Genomic DNA, 19,564 nt, shown 5'->3' on the forward strand with positions numbered 1-19,564 from the left:
CAACACTACATATACATTTTGTAATCACTTGTTTTATGCTTATCGTAATACACTTGTGAATAAATTCTATATATTTAAGGACGAAAGTCAAGTTTACTATTTTTCTGGTAATTAAAAACTATATCTCCTTCACAGAAAGTAAGACACAAATAAAGAACTTAATTGGCCTACATTGCCAATAATTTCCCCAAAATAAAAAAAACCTATTTTGCCAGAGTTAAAAAAAAAAACATAGGTTGTTACACGCGGGTTTTTACTGCAATCATTTTCTGAGGGTCTGGATGGGATGCTGGAAAATCAGTTATCAGTTAAAGTTTCGGGGATTTCTCAGCTATCGGTAAATTTTTGCAGATTTTAGATCTGACCTGTCAGCTAGAAATCGAGTCATTTCCCAGCTGACAGTTAAGAGTGTTACCAATTCTCAGTTACCGGTCAAACCTCACAGACTCCCTTATTGTCATCACCAGAGGATTAGACGGACACTCGATCAACTTCAATCCTGGTCTTGAATTGCCATGGTACCAATTACGATAACAGCATTGTGGTTCGCATCTTCCCTTACTTGTGTAGCAGGAGATTTTTCCCTGCTAAAGAATTGAGCGAGAGGTGAGCGAGAGGTGGCCTGCTTCTAACCAAGATCTTTATATCAAGTGGATCAGGACTTCGCTCAAGGAGCAAGTCATTTTATTTGTGGCCTTTTCTCATGCAGTTACATGCAGAACTCCAAGATTGTACTAAAAGGCTATTTGTCATATATGGTCTGCAGCCAATAGCATTTGAACAGTTCAACCTAGTTTACATAGTTAAAAGAATAATTCTCAAGTGTCGCATTTTTACAACATTAACTCTGAGGGCTTGGTTCTAACAGCAGGTTGCAAACAGCTGTGTGATTGGCTTTACGATCTCAACATCGAGATTCTTCCTAATCAGAGAGATATCTATGTTTTACTAATAAATGTCCCGTGACATTTGCTTGCCACCAAGTACGGCCATTTCGACTCCAAGCAAACTGGACTGGATGCCAATGACGTCCCCAAGTTCCCCGAAGAAGTTGACTGAAGATGCATTCAGATTAGTGCTCGGTAAACAGCTGAAGTTTCGTATGTCCTGCAAGTAACTTAAGAATAAAATCAGTACCTGTACAGCTAAACAAGCGTGAAAATGCGTGAAAATGGAAGAAGACGAAAACGAAGAAGAAGAGCAGGAAGAAGAGGAAGGAGAAGAAGAAGAAGAAGAAGAAGAAGAACAACAACAACAACAACAACAATGTCAAAGCATAAAGAACTTAATTAACTATGAAGATCATGTCTTATTCAATGTGGAATATACATCTTCTAAACTCCAACTAAACATTCGGGATCTTTACAGACAGAACATTTCTTGATATCAAAGATGACGACAGCTCAGTGTGACACTCCAGCGAAATTTTACGAGGAAGAAAAATTGATACTCTGTAAAATCAGAAAAATGACAAAAGAGTCAGTACATTGGCACAAAGCTTGTCATAAACAGAAGACACCTATTGTTACAGAGTACGGAAATATGCACTCTGCAAGACCAGAAAAATAACAAGAGTCAATCGATCCACACAAAGCTTGTCATAAACAGAAGATACCTGTTGTTATAGAGTAAGGAAATATACATTCTGCAAAACAAAGGAAATAGCAAGAGAGTCAATACATTGGAACAAAGCTAGTTATAAAAAGGAGAAACCAGTTTATCAGTTTCAGTGATTTGTATTCTTTACACTGGGGACGCATTAATCCGTCCAGATGGATCATGCGTCTGCTGTTTTATGCGTCTACGACGAACTAAGCATCGGTTCGAGCTGCACAAGAAAAGAAAATAGTTAGCCCTGACGCCGAATTATCTGTCCTCTGCCTGACGTCAGTGCTGCAGACACGTTAAAACCTCCGGACGCATAATTCGTCTGATGCTCGTCTTTTACATGCAGACGGATGACCCGTCGCGGCCAAGACGCACTAAGGCAGATAGCTCGTCTTGACGTGTAATCGCTCTTGTGTCATTATTTATACTGAGACGTATTACCAGACTGTACGCGCTAAAACTCTCGCGCAAGTCCGTCTAGACGGAATGTGTCTCAAGTATAACAAAGAACCAACAACAGTGAATGTATCGCTAGTGGGCCTCATCTCGAAGTACGCTAGCTGCGAAATAGAGATCCATTGACGATATTATTTAAAGCGACGATCATATATTGATCTTTCTGCGATAAGATATCTCTATACGATCTGCTATCGATTGATCCAAGCATCTGTAGAATGCACAAGATCAAGCGCGTAGCCTCAGAGGCAACGATTGAAGATCGACTTTTGCGATCTTGCAATCGAGGCGAACAAGATGGCTGATTGGCGATGTTGCATCCATTGATTAATGATCCAAGATCGCCAAACAACACGAGATGAATTGTTTTGTGCATTAAGCAACGGGTTGGCACCGAAACTTCACAAGTAGAGAGTAATCAAATTTCGAAAGAGATTACCGACTAATCAAAGTGTGAAATGAATAGCACAGTTTCTTTTAATACAACGAGAAAAAAATAAAAGATCAATGACAGATACAGGCTAAAACAATGCGGTATTATGGAGTCGAACGAATGTCGAGTCACGGCCGCATTAGTAGGTTGATATGAAAATGTGTAAGAAGGTCAAATTTAAAAGCGTGTAATAATTTTTACCCAGGCTCCGTTTAATACTTGCCTTAATTAAGGCCTAAAAATTACCGCACAGATATTCCATTCTCTTCCACTTTATTTAATAATTAGGTTATGAGCTCTAGATTTCTATCACGCTTATTATTTTAGTATAAATCTACCAGTCGTTCAAAACTTTATCTAAATCCTCTTCACAGACACCTCAAAACGCAAAAACAAACAAGCGCCGCCATTTTGTTAACAAACGCACACTGCTGAGCTACTCGCTATCAACAACAGAATAGATCATAGTGAAGCCAATCAGAACGGCGTTCGAGATAGAACGCATACAAATATAAAGTACTTACTAGAATGATTTGCTCATGACTGCTGTTTACAGTTGCAGCTGACCGAAGTTATTTCTACACCAATCCGAAGGCAGCCGCAAAGAAAAAATAAGTGATCAGATTTGGGGAAGCTCAGGAAAACGTGTAACCGGTAAAAACCTTTGCATTATATTACCGCTGTAACGAATGCTGTCAAACACGATACGTTAAATGCAATCTTTGTTACGATTGAGCCACTACGATCTAGCACTCGAGAAAAATTGCATGTTAATGACTGGTGGAGAAAAGAAAACCTTGGCGCTGATTGGTTAACCAGGCTGCATTAGTGTTATTCAATACAAAACTAAAAGTAGACACAAAAAGTAATTTTAAATTTGCAGGCACTGGAAGATTGCTTCGTATTCCACAAATCTCTAATAATGCATTAGACACATGACTTGATATTACTGATAAACCGCTTCTATGCGGAATACCTCTGCAGGCGAGGTCAGTTCCACTCCAAGTTCCATTTTCTGTACATCCTCTAACCACTGAACCTTTCGCTTCAAATCCTTCCTTACAAGAAAACCTGCACACGGTGTTGTATAACATCTCTGTTGTATTGCATCCTAATAGCTCGCCATTAGACGGTGGTGATAAGGTCGGGCACGTGACAGCTAAATGGGTAGTAAATCAATGGTTTACACAACAGTTTCTGCATAGTTACATCGTGTTGGTGTCATGAAAGAACGTCAGAAAAGAAAGTGAGTAACGTGGCCGTCGTCAAGGTGATTGGGCCTCACGCAACCACGAAAGCGACGGTAACAAAAATGAAAGTGAATTAAATATGAATTAATATATTTTACTTACGAATCTCGCAATAATCTAAATTGATGAAATTTACAGCTATTGCCGTGAAAACTAAATCTTCCACTAAACAGAGCGGTTTTCAACTGAGTGTCGTAAAACCAAAATGTAACCAGTCACAAAGGATACAGTCCAGGAATCGATCAAAACATAAAAAAAGGGTTGGACCACTTGACTTTTGAGTGAAGGTGGGTGATTTTGTAGAAACAATATGTTGCAAGCCTAATTGTACAAAAACATTTATGCAGACGGCCCTGCAAAAAAGAGTCACGCACCTCAAGTGAGTTGAAAAAAGTATGTTATATGGAGATATGAATATCATGCATACACACGTCTCGAGAAAAAAAAATTTCTTAGTGCATGAAAGGGTTTAAAAATATTCGTGCCTGTTCACCTACCCCCACCCCCCGGCTCAAAAGTCAAATGGAACACCCTTAACTACAAATTCATGTATCTGACGCAATTCCTGGGAAAGCGTGTTTTGGTGAGTCACGAGTGGTTTTGGTTTCCACTTCTGATTTAAGCCAATCGTGAAGCTCGATCGTAGTAATGCTAAACCAAGAACTTTTCGACACTCAAGTAAAATCCGCTCTAAGTAAACGAATTCTTTAATACAAACGAAACGGTAAATACCTGTGCAGACGGGGTTGGTTCCACTCCATGTTCCATTTTCTGTACATCTTCTGATCATCGAACTCGACGCCTCAGATCCTTCATTACAAGAAAATCTGCACACGGTGTTGTACAACATCTCTGTTGTATTGCATCCCAATAGCTCCCCATTGGTTGGTGTTGATAGCGTCGGACACGTGACAACTAAATAGAAAACACATGTAAATGAATGATTAATTAATTGCATGATTGGCGAGTCACATCGTGTTGTTGCCGCCAAACAATGTCAGGAAACAAAGTGCAACACAGCCACTGTCAAGATGATCTGTAGTGACCTTAAAGTCGATTAAAAATGAATAAACATTTTACTTACGGCGAAGCTCGCAAAAATCTAATGTAAGTTTATCTAACGCATCTATTGCTGAAAAATCTCTACAGAGTTTATTTACTTTTTTGCTATGCAGGCAGAGGCTCTTTGAGCTTCCTAGAAAGAATGTATTCTAGCAGGATGATCAGACATAAAGCTAGCTCTTCTTCGAAAAGACTGGTGCCCATCAAACACATCGTGAACAGAAGACCACCTGCCCCCGGAAAAACTCCCATAAAGACCTCAAGTTTAACCACACCTCGTCCTGCCCGTACTCAAAAAGAAATCCACAACGATCTATTACACATTCTCCACGTCCTACACATGGAAATACACATATCTGAATGGTCGTCTCATTGTTGCTTATTCGCTGATAAATCTTGATTACGCGCATTTTTGCATTTTGCATTGCAAAATTGCTTTGGAATTTTAGCTTAAAAAGTCTTCAATTGCAGGCTTTAAACTACTCTCTTGTGATAGTCTATACTTAAACAATTACACTATTAGTCCTCGTTTTCAATGAGTAATAGTGCACCCGCCCGCTTCTCTTTGAGCATCGCAATTAGAAAACTTGGGGTAGTAGTCTATTTGTTAGTTATTTCATCCTCCCTTCCACGTATTTTGGCAAGAAAACTCTCCTCCACTCCAAAGTCCATTCTGCTGGCATCTTCGTTCGTTAGCTTTATAGCCGTCAATGCACGAGAATCTACAGATAGTGTCGTTTGGATACTCTGATGAATTCCCAGTGCAACCATATCGCACGCTATTGATGGGTGAAAGCAGTGAAGGGCAAGTGACGACTTAAGAAAACAAGACAATAATTAAAAAGAGCCAATGGGCCTTTTGCAACAAATGGTCACGTGGTAGAGAATCCGCAATAGGTCATTTTCGTATTCTCGATATTAGACTGGAACTAGCTTGCAATGGAGGCTCATGCGGGGGGAACATCATTAAAAAGAGATGAATGTCATTTGCATTTGAAAAGACTCGCCGAATTAGCCTCAGTTGCAAGGTAGCTCCAGTCCAGTACCGAAAATACGAAAATGGTGTATTCTGAATGTCAAAACGTGGCTTAGGCGGGATGCAGAATGAGAGGGAAAATTGAATGTAGCTTGTCATAAAAAATGCTAGCTTTTATACCGTATGACCGAATTTGTAAAAGATCCATTTCTTTGCACTTTGTTAACTGATGGAACAAGGCATGCACTTTTGACTATCAAAGCTATTTAGTCAGAGTCAAAGAAATATAGAGTGACTGATGTTTTAAACAATTAAGTAATCCTCAAGAAACAATTAAACCCTAAGGGTGGCACTTATTTTGTGGACAGAAGATCATAGCAATCAGAATTTGCGCAATTATCGCAGAGTTTTAGGAACATACTCTGACAAATGAAGTTTTGTCCAGTCCAAGTTCCATTGTGTTGACATTTCCTTGCTTGAGACCCAGACCCTACATAGCCATCATTACACGAGAACTGACAGACAGTATCATAATACATTGTTGCATTCCATCGACATCCAAGTCTTGTACTATTGGACGGTGCAGACAACGCTGGGCACGTGACCACTGCAATGTGAAATGATATAGTATTTAGTAATTATAATCTTCGTGGAAGGCGCGGTGGCCTCATGGTTACTACGCTGGTCCCTGGATCGAGCGGTCCGGGCTCGAGCCCAGGCCGGGGAAATTATGTTGTGTTATTGGGCTAGACACTTAACTCTGAAAGCGCCTCTCTCCACCCAGGTGTATAAATGGGTACCGGCGAACTTAATTCTGGGGGTATCCCCGCGATGGACTAGAATACCAGCCGGGGAGAGTAGAAATATTTTTAGTAACTTCGTACTACGACAACCAGGATTAGCTCCGGTCCCATTGGCCACCTGGCTTGTATACAGACTTCATTAAAATCTTCATTGCAATACATACTTTGACAAGTGAAGTCTTGTCCGCTCCAAGTTCCATTGTGCTGACATCTCCTTGCTTGAGACCCAGACCCTATATAGCCATCATTACACGAGAACTGACAGACAGTATCATAATACATTGTTGCATTCCATCGACATCCAAGTCTCGTACCATTGGACGGTGCAGGCAACGCTGGACACGTGACCACTTGAAAAAGATATAACATATATTGATAATAAAAAAATGCAAAGAAAATTATGCAATGCTATGTATAACACGAGAGTTGTGTATAAAACGTGAGAAGCTGATGTTAAAAACTCGCAACGTTTTGACTAGACTCCAAATAAGGCATTCCTCTACGAAGTAGTAAATAAAATCGTCAGTGAAATGCGTACTTTGGCAAGTGAAGTCTTGTCCACTCCAAGTTCCATTGTGTTGACATCTCCTTGCTTGAGACCCAGACCCTATATAGCCATCATTACACGAGAACTGACAGACAGTATCATAATACATTGTTGCATTCCATGGACATCCAAGTCTTGTACCATTGGACGGTGCAGGCAGCGCTGGACACGTGTTCACTGCAGTATGAAATTATAATAAGAAGCAAGTTATACTACAACACGAAAGTTTAAAAAGTCTCGCATTGGGTCAATAATGATAAGGCCTTCTTTTTAAATATGCAGCCGCGCGGCAACTTTTATGTAAAGATATTTGTTATATTTTTCCCGCTACAGCGGGCCCATTCATTAGCTAGTTCATGGTCACATGACATCTAACAATGAAACTGTTTCCATCAAAGTGCCATGAGCGGGTAACATTGCGAAAACTATGACGTCAAACGGGAAACAGTTCACTGTGACCCGCGAATGTTGACCGCTGTAGCACGTCATTTGTCAATGAAGTGATTATTTGTTTTCCACCAGTTTGACCTATTTGCTTTGCTGTATAACAAATCCCTTGATGACTTGAGATTCTTGGGAAACAAAATTCATTGTTCCCCTCGGGACCAGTCATTAAGTGCTAACTCTATAACTGTATTGGGAGAATTCGCATAAGTCTATAAGTTGTTTAGTTTTCGAGTTTACCTTCACATCTGGGTATTGTATTGTTCCACTCTCCAGGATGTTGGTTGCCAGGAGCAACACATGTGACTGTTGACGAGCCATTCAAACGATAGCCAATTGTACAGGAAAAGTTACATTGTGCTTCATAATGATTATCACAGCTACTCATGCGCAGTGGACCTCCTGGGTTTACCGTCAGAGACGTGCAATTGATAACTGGTAAGGAAAAATGGAAAGAGCTTAAAACTTTTATTTCTCGTAAGAATAATTTTGGTACATATGGAAATTTAAGAATGCTGATATATTTATTCATTATAATATACGTTTTGGTAATCTTCTTCTAACAATGAATCAAATCTCAACCGCCTGTACTCTTTTAAATGTTATTTCATAAATCGTTCTGCAATATATAACATGCTCTCCCTAGTTGATGACGACGTTGATTCTCATCCGTCTGTGTTCTTGACAGCGCACCGCTATTATATTGAGAATATGGATACCAATCACTCTTGGTAAATCAAGAGTTGATTATGATGGATTCCTTATATTGTCTGTGAAAAGAACTCTTTGAAAACTTGGTCATAAAGAGTTTAAGTGGATTTTTATATAGATAACGAAATCTCTTTTTACTTTTCTTGTTGTTGGACGAAACATAAAGAGCTGACAAGCAACTCACTAGATTATTTACAATAGACTGTTCTTGTCTCGAGATTTTGGTACCACAACAAGTTACTATCTTGAAGAGGTTAAGTGTACTTTTAGACAGCAAAAGCTCTCTTTTATGGATATAACATAAAAAGCTGACAAGCTACGCCATAATGTATTAATTGCGGTAATCTCTTCTTGGCACGAGATTTTTTTACCAGAACAAGTCACTGGCCTTTCGCTCATATTCGGTCCATAAACTTATGATATCTGCTGTTTTCGCTCTATCATCGATAGTCAAGAGATGTAGTCATTACTTAAATCCTTATTGCAATATGTTTTACATACTTTGGCAGGTGAAGTCTTGTCCACTCCAAGTTCCATCGTGTTGACATCTCCTTGCTTGAGACCCAGACCCTATATAGCCATCATTACACGAGAACTGACAGACTGTATCATTGTACGTTGTTGCATTCTCTGGGCATCCAAATTTTGTTCCATTGGATGGAACAGTAAGCGCGTGACAAGTGTACGCTGCAGTGCGAAAAAAGAGCACAAAGATAATTTAAAAGAACAGTTGACCCTGCCGTGAGTAAAAGCAACTATGCATTTGGTAAAGTGTCCGAAAAAAATCGCCCTTTTTTGGAGGAGACAAGGAATTTATAAATGCTGTCAGAGAGCTAAATTTGCGATGTACAGTTTTCTATGTTACACTGTTCGTTGTAATTTTAAGATTTAGGACTGTTTATTGTTTATTTATTGATATAGTTAGAATGTTAGTCGTTAATTGATCATGCAATTTTTTTTTTGAAACTTTTTTTTATATATTTTTCTCGGCATGACTGTATTGCTAGGGGCCTAATCAGCCTCATCAACCCGAGTTGAAGTAAAGTTACTTACTTACTTACTTGCTTGCTTGCCTACTTACATACTTACTTACTTACTCACTTACTACTTGTTTTCGTTACCAAAGGCTTAGTATCCATGTCGTGTCACTTAGGATTTGAATAAGTCATTTTCGAGTTTCCTTTTACCTCTGTATCAAAACGTGGCTATGTGCAAAACCATTCATGCGCAAATGTGTGTGGCCTACAGGTTTTGCATGAGAACTCGTTTTGAAATGGAGGCAAAAGGAAACTAGGAAATGGCCCATTAAGAACTTTTGTATCGCTTACGGTGTTCAGAGCAGAAAGCTAATGTTGATATCCATCAAGGTATTTTTCAAGATCGCATTTAAAGACATTGAGAAATGCCGTCCTATATATACTTTGCTGATGGTTTAGATAAGTATGGCGTATATTCTTGAAAATTTATTTACAGATGGATTAATGTATTTGTCAGTTAGGGGCATAGTTTGAATTTTTCGAAGAGTAACCCTGCCACATTTATATGTAGGCCCCCCTCCACCCCCCTTCCGCTGGGCTCGAGAGTCTAATGGGTTAAGCGGTCAGTTTCGACAGTCATCTTTTCTCCAAAAGAATACCATTAATTCAAGCATCAATTTAACCTGTTTCGTAGCAGTAAAAACGCGTTAAATCATAACTGTAACTTGATGTTTTGGCTGCTGTCTGAAATAATTAAAAAAAATCCTGAGAAACTTACCTGCGATTCCGTTACCACAATACCGAGCTGGGCAGTAATACGTCCTCGGTAACTCGTACACGAAATAAGCACCACAGTTCTTTATTCTGATAGTTTCATACCCGTTACAGCAGATGTTTGAGTATGAAAAACAGACACTTCGAGTAACCATACCTTCAGCGACTGTCGGGTGTGCACCAGAAAGCCAATATAGATAGCGAGTACCGCAGTGACGTTCGGGAACACATGTGTCCGCCATCTGATCTCCAGCAGCTCCTTGGAAACGATACCAACCTGGTACCAGGTCATCCCTATCGCATCTATAATTGCTGGCGTTGATCATTAGGTGTCCTTGAGCACGGTCTGCTTCACTCAGGACTGTGTAATTGTTACACCCATCCACTATGAGTAAGGACACATCAGTTGGTTACAGTAAAGACAAAACTGCGTTTCTTAACCGGACAGCAGTAACAAATAACAAAACCGAGTGAGTCAAGATTGATAAAGAACTGGGTACAATGTCTAAAAACTACTTAAGAGGGATTACCTTGGGTATAAGACCTATGTGGGGGATTCACTCTCTTTCCTTGATAATCCCTTGGTCAAGATTGATAAATGTTTGGCAAGCAGGAGAGTTTTAAAAAATGTCCTGATGCATGGATATGGTGATTAAATGCTGGAGGAGTACCTTGCGATAAACTAGCTTTCCACCCAGTGGGGAGTGGAGATCTATAAATAATTGTAGTCTGAGAAACCGAAGATGAGCGTTGTTCTGATGGGCCACCATGTTTGCACACACACTTTCGCAATTTCTTAAGCAAACATGCTAAGCTCTAGCGATTTGAATTTCAACCGACTAGTCATTCCGGTGTTTTTTAATTAAGGTACCTTTTAAGGCCCCATTTATGTGGTCTCGGGTACCCAAGACAACTCTCCCCCTGCGGCAACTTTATCGAGCGTTGATATGTGAAAACATAGTCCTTGTAGGCCAAGTCAAAGTTGACCCTGCATTATTATTCATAACCCTTCTTGAACAATGAAGTTGGCAAATATCCCTCTTTCTTTGCGTTTCCCTCGGTCATTCGATCACGGTGGGTTTTGCGGAGTTAAATTTTACTTCTTTGATACGAATTTCTGTTTTAAATCCTAAATTTAGGCATTTCGTGACATTCGCCACGCCAAGAGTTGTCCCGGTTAGGCGAGCAAAGGCATTTCTTTGAAGAAAAGTTGTCCCGCTTACCAGGGTTACTTACCCTCTGAGGCGAGACAACTAGCTCCCCCGAGTTGTCTCGCCCCCTGGGACGGTTTTGCGATCCTAATGTAAACCCTTGGTTAAATTTTGAAAAGAAAAGAGCTAAAAGCTACCTCAGCCAGGGTGACTCGGGGGAGGGTTGTTTCGAGTACCCGAGACCATACAAACTGGGTCTAAGAGGAAAAAAAAGAATAGGCCCTTTGCACGATCCGGTCACATGGTACGGAATTAATTACGCTGGGACGCAAGTTACACAGTGGGATTTCCAAAACAAAGGAACTCGCACCAGTCCAGCGCGACTTTCCTTTGTTTTGAAGGACCCACTGTGTAACTTGCGTCCTAGCGTAATTAATTCCGTACCATGTGACCGGATCGTGCAAAGGGCCTATTCCAGTGACAAGCTCCTTTTTTTTTTATTTGCTGCAGTACAAACAGGTGTGATGTCGACGTCCCCACGTGGCTGGAATTTAATTACTTGCATTTGGTGACTATAGTGACCTTAAGCAAACCACTACGGCAACGACAACGAGAACACTATCAAACAAAAGGCTTAATAAGCAGAACAATGGCTGTGCACGTCTCAGTCGTCCTCCGCAAAACAGCAACGTGAAAAGTCTAAGTTCTGCATATTTAAGAGGACGTCAAAGACGGCGGCTAATTTTTTGTGTTATTAATGGCAATGAACTCTGGCATTACATATTTAGTTTGAGCAACTTCTGCTATTGATAGGCGCACTGAACAGATCTAAACAATTGCGAAATTCCAGGGTAAAATATAGATTCACTTTTTAATAGGCGTTGTCCTCCGGGTCGCCTTCGTCATTGCTTAAGCTCCCTAATTTTGTCTCGCTCTGAACGACAATGCTCAGAGACAGAGACAATAGAAAGTACGTAAGTTGTCCGCTGTTGGGGTTGAGAGAGTACACTTGGTACCTTTTACTGACAGAATGACAAGAGAAAAATACCGTATTTCGTAGAAATAATTAAAGCAGATATTTGGAGAGGAAGCCACATCAGCCTTGCTGGTTTTCTATCCTGATCGAATTGGAATTTGGAGATGTTAGTTTTTATGGAAAGAGGAAAACCGGAGAACCCGGAGAAAAACCATCGGAGCAAGTCGAGAACAAACAACAAACTCAGCCCACATATGACACCGGGCTGGATTCGAGCCCGGGCCGGCGAGCGCTCTCACCACTGCGCCATTCCTGCTCTCCAATATAAATGTTGGATGTTAATGATAAAGAACTAGAGGATAAGAAGGGTTCTAATATTTTTATTAATACGGTATAAGAATTGCGTAACATGGAGGCTTCTGTAAACGCATATTTTACGTTTCACCAGTAAGAATTATGCTCAGATTGATAAGATACAGCCTTATTGTCATTCGGAGGGCTTCAGAGCCAGCTTAAATTCGAAAAGTTAAGGTAGCACTGAACTACTTCTACAAAATGTTTTAAACTTGGTTTGATGATTGATGATGACGATTGTTTGATGACTGATTGTTGACTGACACACTCAAAGAACGAAACAAGGCAACTTACCTGCGCTGCCGTTACCACAAAAACGAGAATCGCAACCAGGCGGCTTTTGTAACTCATACACGAAGAAAGCTCCACAGTTCCTGACTCTAATATTATTACTCAGGTAACAGCAGCTGCTTGACCAATACCAGTAATAATACCAGTAATAATACCAGTAATAATACCAGTAATTATAACAGACTCTACGAGTGACCACACCTTCAGCGACTGTCGGGTGTGAGCCATTAAGCCAACCAGGATAGTGAGTACCGCAGTGACGTCTGGGAACACATTTGTCCGCCATCCGATCTCCTGCAGCTCCTTGGAAACGATACCAACCTGGTACCAGATCATCCCTATCGCATCTATAATTGCTGGCGTTGATCACTATGTGTCCTTGACCGCGGTCTTTTTCACTCAGGACTGTGTAATTGTTACACCCATCCACTGTAAGTAAGGACACATCAGTTGACTACAGTAACGACAAAACTGCATTTCTTAACTGAACAGTAGCGACAAATAACAAAAGCAAAATGAGTCATGAGTGAAAATGACAAAGGCGATCATTTTGGATTGCTGACACGGTCTGCTTCACTCAGAACTGTGTGGTTTTTACACCCACGTTACAGAGCATGCCTTGCATCAAAGTCTCGGACTAAGCCCGGAGCAGGGATTGACGCTCTTGGAATTAAGTGAAACACTACTAGAAAGTGTTACAATATCGAATTTAACAAGGTGCGTTTTAATGCTTTAAAATAATTTGAATTTGCCTCCCTCCCCAAATAAGTAAGTGTACTTATAAATGTCTCGCCCGTATAGGATTGAGCCTCTCTACAAAACGATCCACTCTTGGCTTGAATCCTAACTTGATCGAAAGAAATCTCGCAGGCAATTAACTCCAGTAAAATTAAATTTCGTTCGTTGAGCATGCCAAATAAATTTATTAAAAAGAGTATAAAATAATAGATAGATATTTCAATCCTTTCATGAGCATGTTTCCCCAAAATGAAAATGATGCGCATTATTTTGCATGAAACAAATTTTCTAGGTTTACTGTACGTTAAACCAAAAAAAATTGTATCCTTTTTAACTTAGACTTCTTGTTTAGCCACTAAATTCTCATTTCTCTACAAAGAAGAATAATGATACGCGTGCATCACGGTCACGTGAACAGTAAGCAACGTCAAAATGAATCTCAGAATTTATTATGAGGCAAAGCCCCATCCTAGTATCACTAGAATTGTTTTGTATTATTATTTATTTATTCTCCACAATCGACGTGTACAATGATTGCCTCGCGCTGGCTTCTCTCGCAGGTTTTCTTTCGCGTGTGTTCAGAAATAGAGAAGCTCATTACTCTACATTTTCAGAGCTTCGGGTATATTGTGATGAGACGTGCTTCGTATCGAACCGTGCGTACTCTCGCGAGTAGTGTGTACTGGAATTAATGTTTATTGGCTATTCAGTTGGCGTGTTAATCAATACCATCAGGTATAAATTTTTTCAAGCGACAGGTAGAGGCAACCGTGGCTGCTTAGGTTAGTGGAACGGCGAATAAAATTTTCCATTCATGGAATAGCCAAATCAAAATTTCTCTTTTTCGGGTGGAAACTAGTCGACAGTTTTAGGTAACCGGCTAAACTTAAGGTAGTTGCAAACATTCATCGATTTAAGAAATGGAAAACATGTGCCGTGTTTCTATCGAGTAATAGAAACACGAGTGGAAATTTGGGAGAAAAAAATGCAGAACGAGAAATGTTGTGGGAACACGAGCCGCAGTGTTTCCACAGCTTTTTCGAGTTCTCCCAAACTTTCACGAGTGTTTCTATAACTCGATAGAAACACGGAGAACACGTAAGAGCGTACTTTGTACTACCAATATTTAGCATAAAATACGTTTCATTTTTGTATCTCAGTTGTAGTTTGATCCTGACGAAATCTCAACAGCAGACGAAACTGGTCGATTGATAAACTCAGTTTTAGAAAATCATTAGTTGTTGCTGCGTGTTGCCCACAAGTATTCTTATTTAAAAAAAAAAAGATCTATAAATAATTGTAGTCGAATAAACCGGAGATGAACGTCGGCCTGATGGGCCACCATGTTTGCACGCAGACTTTCCCGAATCTCTAAAGCAAACACGCTAAGCTCTAGGGATTTGAATTTAACCCAGCTAGTTATTCTAGTGTGTTTTTCGGTGTCGGAGTTTATTAATTTGCATTTGGTCATTATTGTCTCAATGCAACGACAATTGAGAGCGTGAAACAGAAACGCTTTTCGCTTTCTTACAAGAAAGCTACGTTTTGCGCCAAATTGTTACGGAAACCGCTGCTGGGGTTGAGAGAGTGAATAAAAAGGGAAAATTACCTGTTTTCGTAGTAATAATGAAGGCAGATATATGTTAGTTGTTAATGATAAAGAACTAGAGGATAGAAATGATTCTGATATTTCTACAAATACGCTAAGAATTGCGTAATATGGAAGTTTCTCTAGACACACATGTTACGTAATACCAATGCGAGTTGTGATCAGATTAATAAGGTACAGCTTTATTGTCATCCGCAGGCATTCAGAGTCACCTTACACTCGAAGAGTTAAGCTGGCACTTAACTATCTCTATAGAATGTTTTTAAACTTTGTTTGATTATCGATGATGATGATTGCTTCATGACTGATTGTTGACAGACACACTCAAAAAGACAAACAAGGCAAATTACCTGCACCACTAGCGTTACCACAGTAACGAAGATGGCAATAAGGCGGCTTTTGTAACTCATACACGAAGAAAGCTCCACAGTTCCTGACTCTTATATTGCTACTCAAGTAACAGCAGTTGGTTGACCTGTACCAGTAATAATGCCAGTAATCATAACAGACTTTACGAGTGACCACACCTTCAGCGACTGTCGGGTGTGTGTCATTTAGCCAACCTGGATGTTGAGTACCGCAGTAATTCGTGGGAACACATTTGTCTGCCATCTGATCTCCAGCAGCTCCCTGGAAACGATACCAACCTGGTACCAGGTCATCCCTATCGCATCTATAACTGCTGGTGTTGATCACTATTTGTCCTTGAGCGCGGTCTGCTTCACTGAGGATTGTGTAATTTTTACATCCATCTACTGTAAATAAGGACACATCAGTTGACTACAGTAAACGACAAAACTGCATTTCTTAACTGAACTGTAGTGACCAATAACTAAAACAAAATGAGTCATGAGTGAAAATGACAAAAGCGATCATCTTGGATTGTTGACATTGTTCAGTACCTTTGTTTTTAACACTGTCTGCTTCACACAGAACTGTGTGGTTTTTACACCCAGTTTACAGAGCCAGCCTTGCATCAAAGTCTCGGACTATGCCCGGAGACGGGATTGACGCTCTTGGAATTAAGTGACACACCATGAATTTGAACATAATGCGTTATAATGCTTTAAAATAATTTGAATTTGCCCTCCCTCCCAAATAAGTAGGTGTACTTATAAATGTCTCGCCCGTGTAGGATCGAGCCTCTTTACAAAACGATACACTCTTGGCTTGAATCCTAACTTGATCGAAAGAAATCTCGCAGGCATTGAACTCCAGTAAATTTAAATTTCTTCGCTGAGCATGTCAAATAAATTTCTTGAAAAGAGTATAAAATATCAGATTGATATTTCACTCTTCTGATTAGCATGTTCCCCCAAAGTGAAAATGATGCGCATTATTTGGCATAAAGCAAATTTTCTAAGTTTACTGTACGTAAAAATAAATGTATCCTTTTTAACTTAGACTTCTTGTTTAGCCACTAAATTCTCACTTCTCTACAAAGAAGAATAATAATATGCGTGCATCACGGTCACGTGAACGGTAACCGACGTCAAAAAAAATGAATCTCAAAATTTATTACGAGGCAAAGCCTCATCCTAGTATCACTAGAATTTTTGTTTTGATTATTTATTTATTCTCCACAATCAATGTTTACAATGAGGTGTTTTAATTGAGTAACTATGTAATAAGTATTGAATGAAATGATTGCCGCGCGCTGGCTTCGCTCGCAGTTTTTGTTTCGCGTGTGTCGAGAAATAGAGAGGTTCTGTACGCTTTACATTTTCTGAGCTTCGGCTATATTGTGATGAGAAGTGTTTCGTACCGTTCCGTGCGTACTCTCGCGAGTAGTGTGTACTGGAATTAATGTTTATTGGCTATTAGTTGGCGTGTTGATCAATACCATCAGTCATAATTTTTTTCAAGCGACCGGTAGAGGCAACCGTGGTTGGTTAGGTTAGTGAAACTGCCAGTCAAATTGTCCGTTCATCGAATAGCCAAATCAAAATTTCTCTTTTTCCGGTGAAAACTAGTCGACAGTATTAGGTAACCGGCTAAACTTAAGGTAGTTGTAAGCATTCATCGATTTAAGAAATGGAAAACATGTGCCGTGTTTCTATCGAGTAATAGAAACACGAGTGGAGGTTTCGGAGAAAAAGTGCAGAACGAGAAATGTTGTGGGAACACGAGCCGCAGTGTTTCCACAGCTTTTTCGAGTTCTCCCAAACTTTCACGAGTGTTTCTATAATTCGATAGAAACACGAAGAACATGTAGGAGCGTACTTTGTACTACCAATATTTAGTATAAAATAAGTTTCATTTTTGTATCTCAGTTGTAGTTTGATCTTGACGAAATCTCAACAGCAGACGAAACCGGGCGGTTAATAAACTCAGTTTTAGAAAATCATTAGTTGTTGCTGCGTGTCGCCCACAAGTATTCTTATTTAAAAAAAAAAGATCTGTAAATAATTGTAGTCTGACAAACCGGAGATGAACGTCGGCCCGATGGGCCACCATGTTTTCACGCAGACTTTTTCGAATCTCTAAAGGAAATACGCTAAACTTTAGGGATTTGTATTTAACCAGCTAGTTATTCTAGTGTGTTTTTCTGTGTCGGAGTTTATTAATTTGCATTTGATCACTATTGTCTCAATACAACGACAGTTGAAAGCCTGGAATAGAAACGATTTTCGCTTTCTTACAATAAAGCTAAGTTTTGTGCCAAATTGTTACGGAAACCGCTGCTGGGGTTAAGAGAGTCAATAAAAAGGGAAAAGCACCTTTTTTCGTAGTAATAATGAAGGCAGATATATGTTGGTTGTTAATGATAAAGAACTAGAGGATAGAAATGATTCTGATATTTCTACAAATACGCTACGAATTGCGTAACATGGAAGTTTCTCTAGACACACATGTTACGTAATACCAATACGAGTTGTGATCAGATTAATAAGATACAGCTTTATTGTCATCCGCAGGCGTTCACAGCCACCTTACACTCGAAAAGTTAAGATGGCACTGAACTACCTCTGTAGAATGTTTTTAAACTTTGTTTGATGATTGACGATGATGATTGCTTCATGATTGATTGTTGACAGACACTCAAAAAAGCAAACAAGGCAAGTTACCTGCGCTACTGGCGTTACCACAGTAACGAAGATGGCAATAAGGCGGCTTTTGTAACTCATACACGAAGAAAGCTCCACAGTTCCTGACTCTTATATTGCTACTCAAGTAACAGCAGTTGGTTGACCCGTACCACTGAGACTTCCAGTAATCATAACAGACTTTACGAGTGACCACACCTTCAGCGACTGTCGGGTGTGTGTCATTTAGCCAACCTGGATGTTGAGTACCGCAGTAATTCGTGGGAACACATTTGTCCGCCATCTGATCTCCGGCAGCTCCCTGGAAACGATACCAACCTGGTACCAGGTCATCCCTATCGCATCTATAACTGCTGGTGTTGATCACTATTTGTCCTTGAGCGCGGTCTGCTTCACTCAGGACTGTGTAATTTTTACATCCATCTACTGTAAATAAGGACACATCAGTTGACTACAGTGAACGACAAAACTGCATTTCTTAACTGAACTGTAGTGACCAATAACTAAAACAAAATGAGTCATGAGTGAAAATGACAAAAGCGATCATCTTGGATTGTTGACATTGTTCAGTACCTTTGTTTTTAACACTGTCTGCTTCACACAGAACTGTGTGGTTTTTACACCCAGTTTACAGAGCCAGCCTTGCATCAATGTCCCGGACTATGCCCGGAGACGGGATTGACGCTCTTGGAATTAAGTGACACACCATGAATTTGAACATAATGCGTTATAATGCTTTAAAATAATTTGAATTTGCCTTCTCTCCAAAAAAAGTAAGTTTACTTATAAATGTCTCGCCCGTATAGGATCGAGCCTCTGTACAAAACGATCCACTCTTGGCTTGAATCCTAACTTGATGGAAAGAAATCTCGCAGGCATTGAACTCCAGCAAAATTAAATTTCGTTCATTGAGCATGTCAAATAAATTTCTTGAAAAGAGTATAAAATATTAGATTGATATTTCACTTTTCTCATTAGCATGTTTCCCCAAAGTGAAAATAATGCGCATTATTTTCAAGAAGCAAATTTTCTAAGTTTACTGTATGTAAAAAAAAAATCGTATCCTTTTTAACTTAGCCTTCTTGTTTAGCCACTAAATTCTCACTTCTCTACAAAGAATAATAATAATACGCGTGCATCACGGTCACGTGAACTGTAACCGACGTAAAAAAAAAAATGAATCTCAGAATTTATTATGAGGCAAAGCCCCAGCCTAGTATCACTAGAATTTTTTTTGATTATTTATTTATTGTCCACAATCAATGTTTACAATGAGGTGTTTTAATTGAGTAACTATGTAATAAGTATTGAATGAAATGATTGCCTCGCGCTGGCTTCTCTCGCAGTTTTTCTTTCG

At 39.7% G+C, this 19,564-nt stretch overlaps 1 protein-coding gene across 1 annotated transcript; it reads right to left on the minus strand.

Moving 5' to 3' along the window:
- Positions 1-667: 667 nt before the first annotated feature.
- On the minus strand, positions 668-18,490 carry LOC149096529 (uncharacterized). The gene is made up of 12 exons (XM_089280911.1): positions 18,229-18,490; positions 15,511-15,915; positions 12,817-13,242; positions 10,046-10,426; positions 8,792-8,977; positions 7,820-8,014; positions 7,127-7,312; positions 6,753-6,938; positions 6,207-6,392; positions 4,480-4,662; positions 3,474-3,656; positions 668-1,645 (listed from the first exon to the last, which is right to left on the minus strand). Exons 1-12 carry the CDS (start codon positions 18,488-18,490, stop codon positions 1,599-1,601), a joined length of 2,826 nt encoding a protein of 941 aa, XP_089137037.1. The 3' UTR covers positions 668-1,598.
- Positions 18,491-19,564: the final 1,074 nt, after the last annotated feature.

Source organism: Orbicella faveolata, unplaced genomic scaffold (assembly GCF_042242905.1).
Source record: "Orbicella faveolata isolate gen_17 unplaced genomic scaffold, um_ofav_v1 contig_48, whole genome shotgun sequence".
Taxonomy (NCBI): domain Eukaryota; kingdom Metazoa; phylum Cnidaria; class Anthozoa; order Scleractinia; family Merulinidae; genus Orbicella; species Orbicella faveolata.

Excerpts from the sequence above, each read along its gene's own strand:
- LOC149096529 (XM_089280911.1), bottom strand. The coding sequence starts at position 18,490 with ATGGCGGACAAATGTGTTCCCACGAATTACTGCGGTACTCAACATCCA. Across the intron at positions 4,663-6,206 it reads ACAAAACTTCATTTGTCAGA|TTGTCACGTGTCCGACGCTA; the intron begins GTATGTTCCTAA and ends TTTTCTATTTAG. Across the intron at positions 3,657-4,479 it reads AACCAACCCCGTCTGCACAG|CTGTCACGTGCCCGACCTTA; the intron begins GTATTTACCGTT and ends CTACCCATTTAG.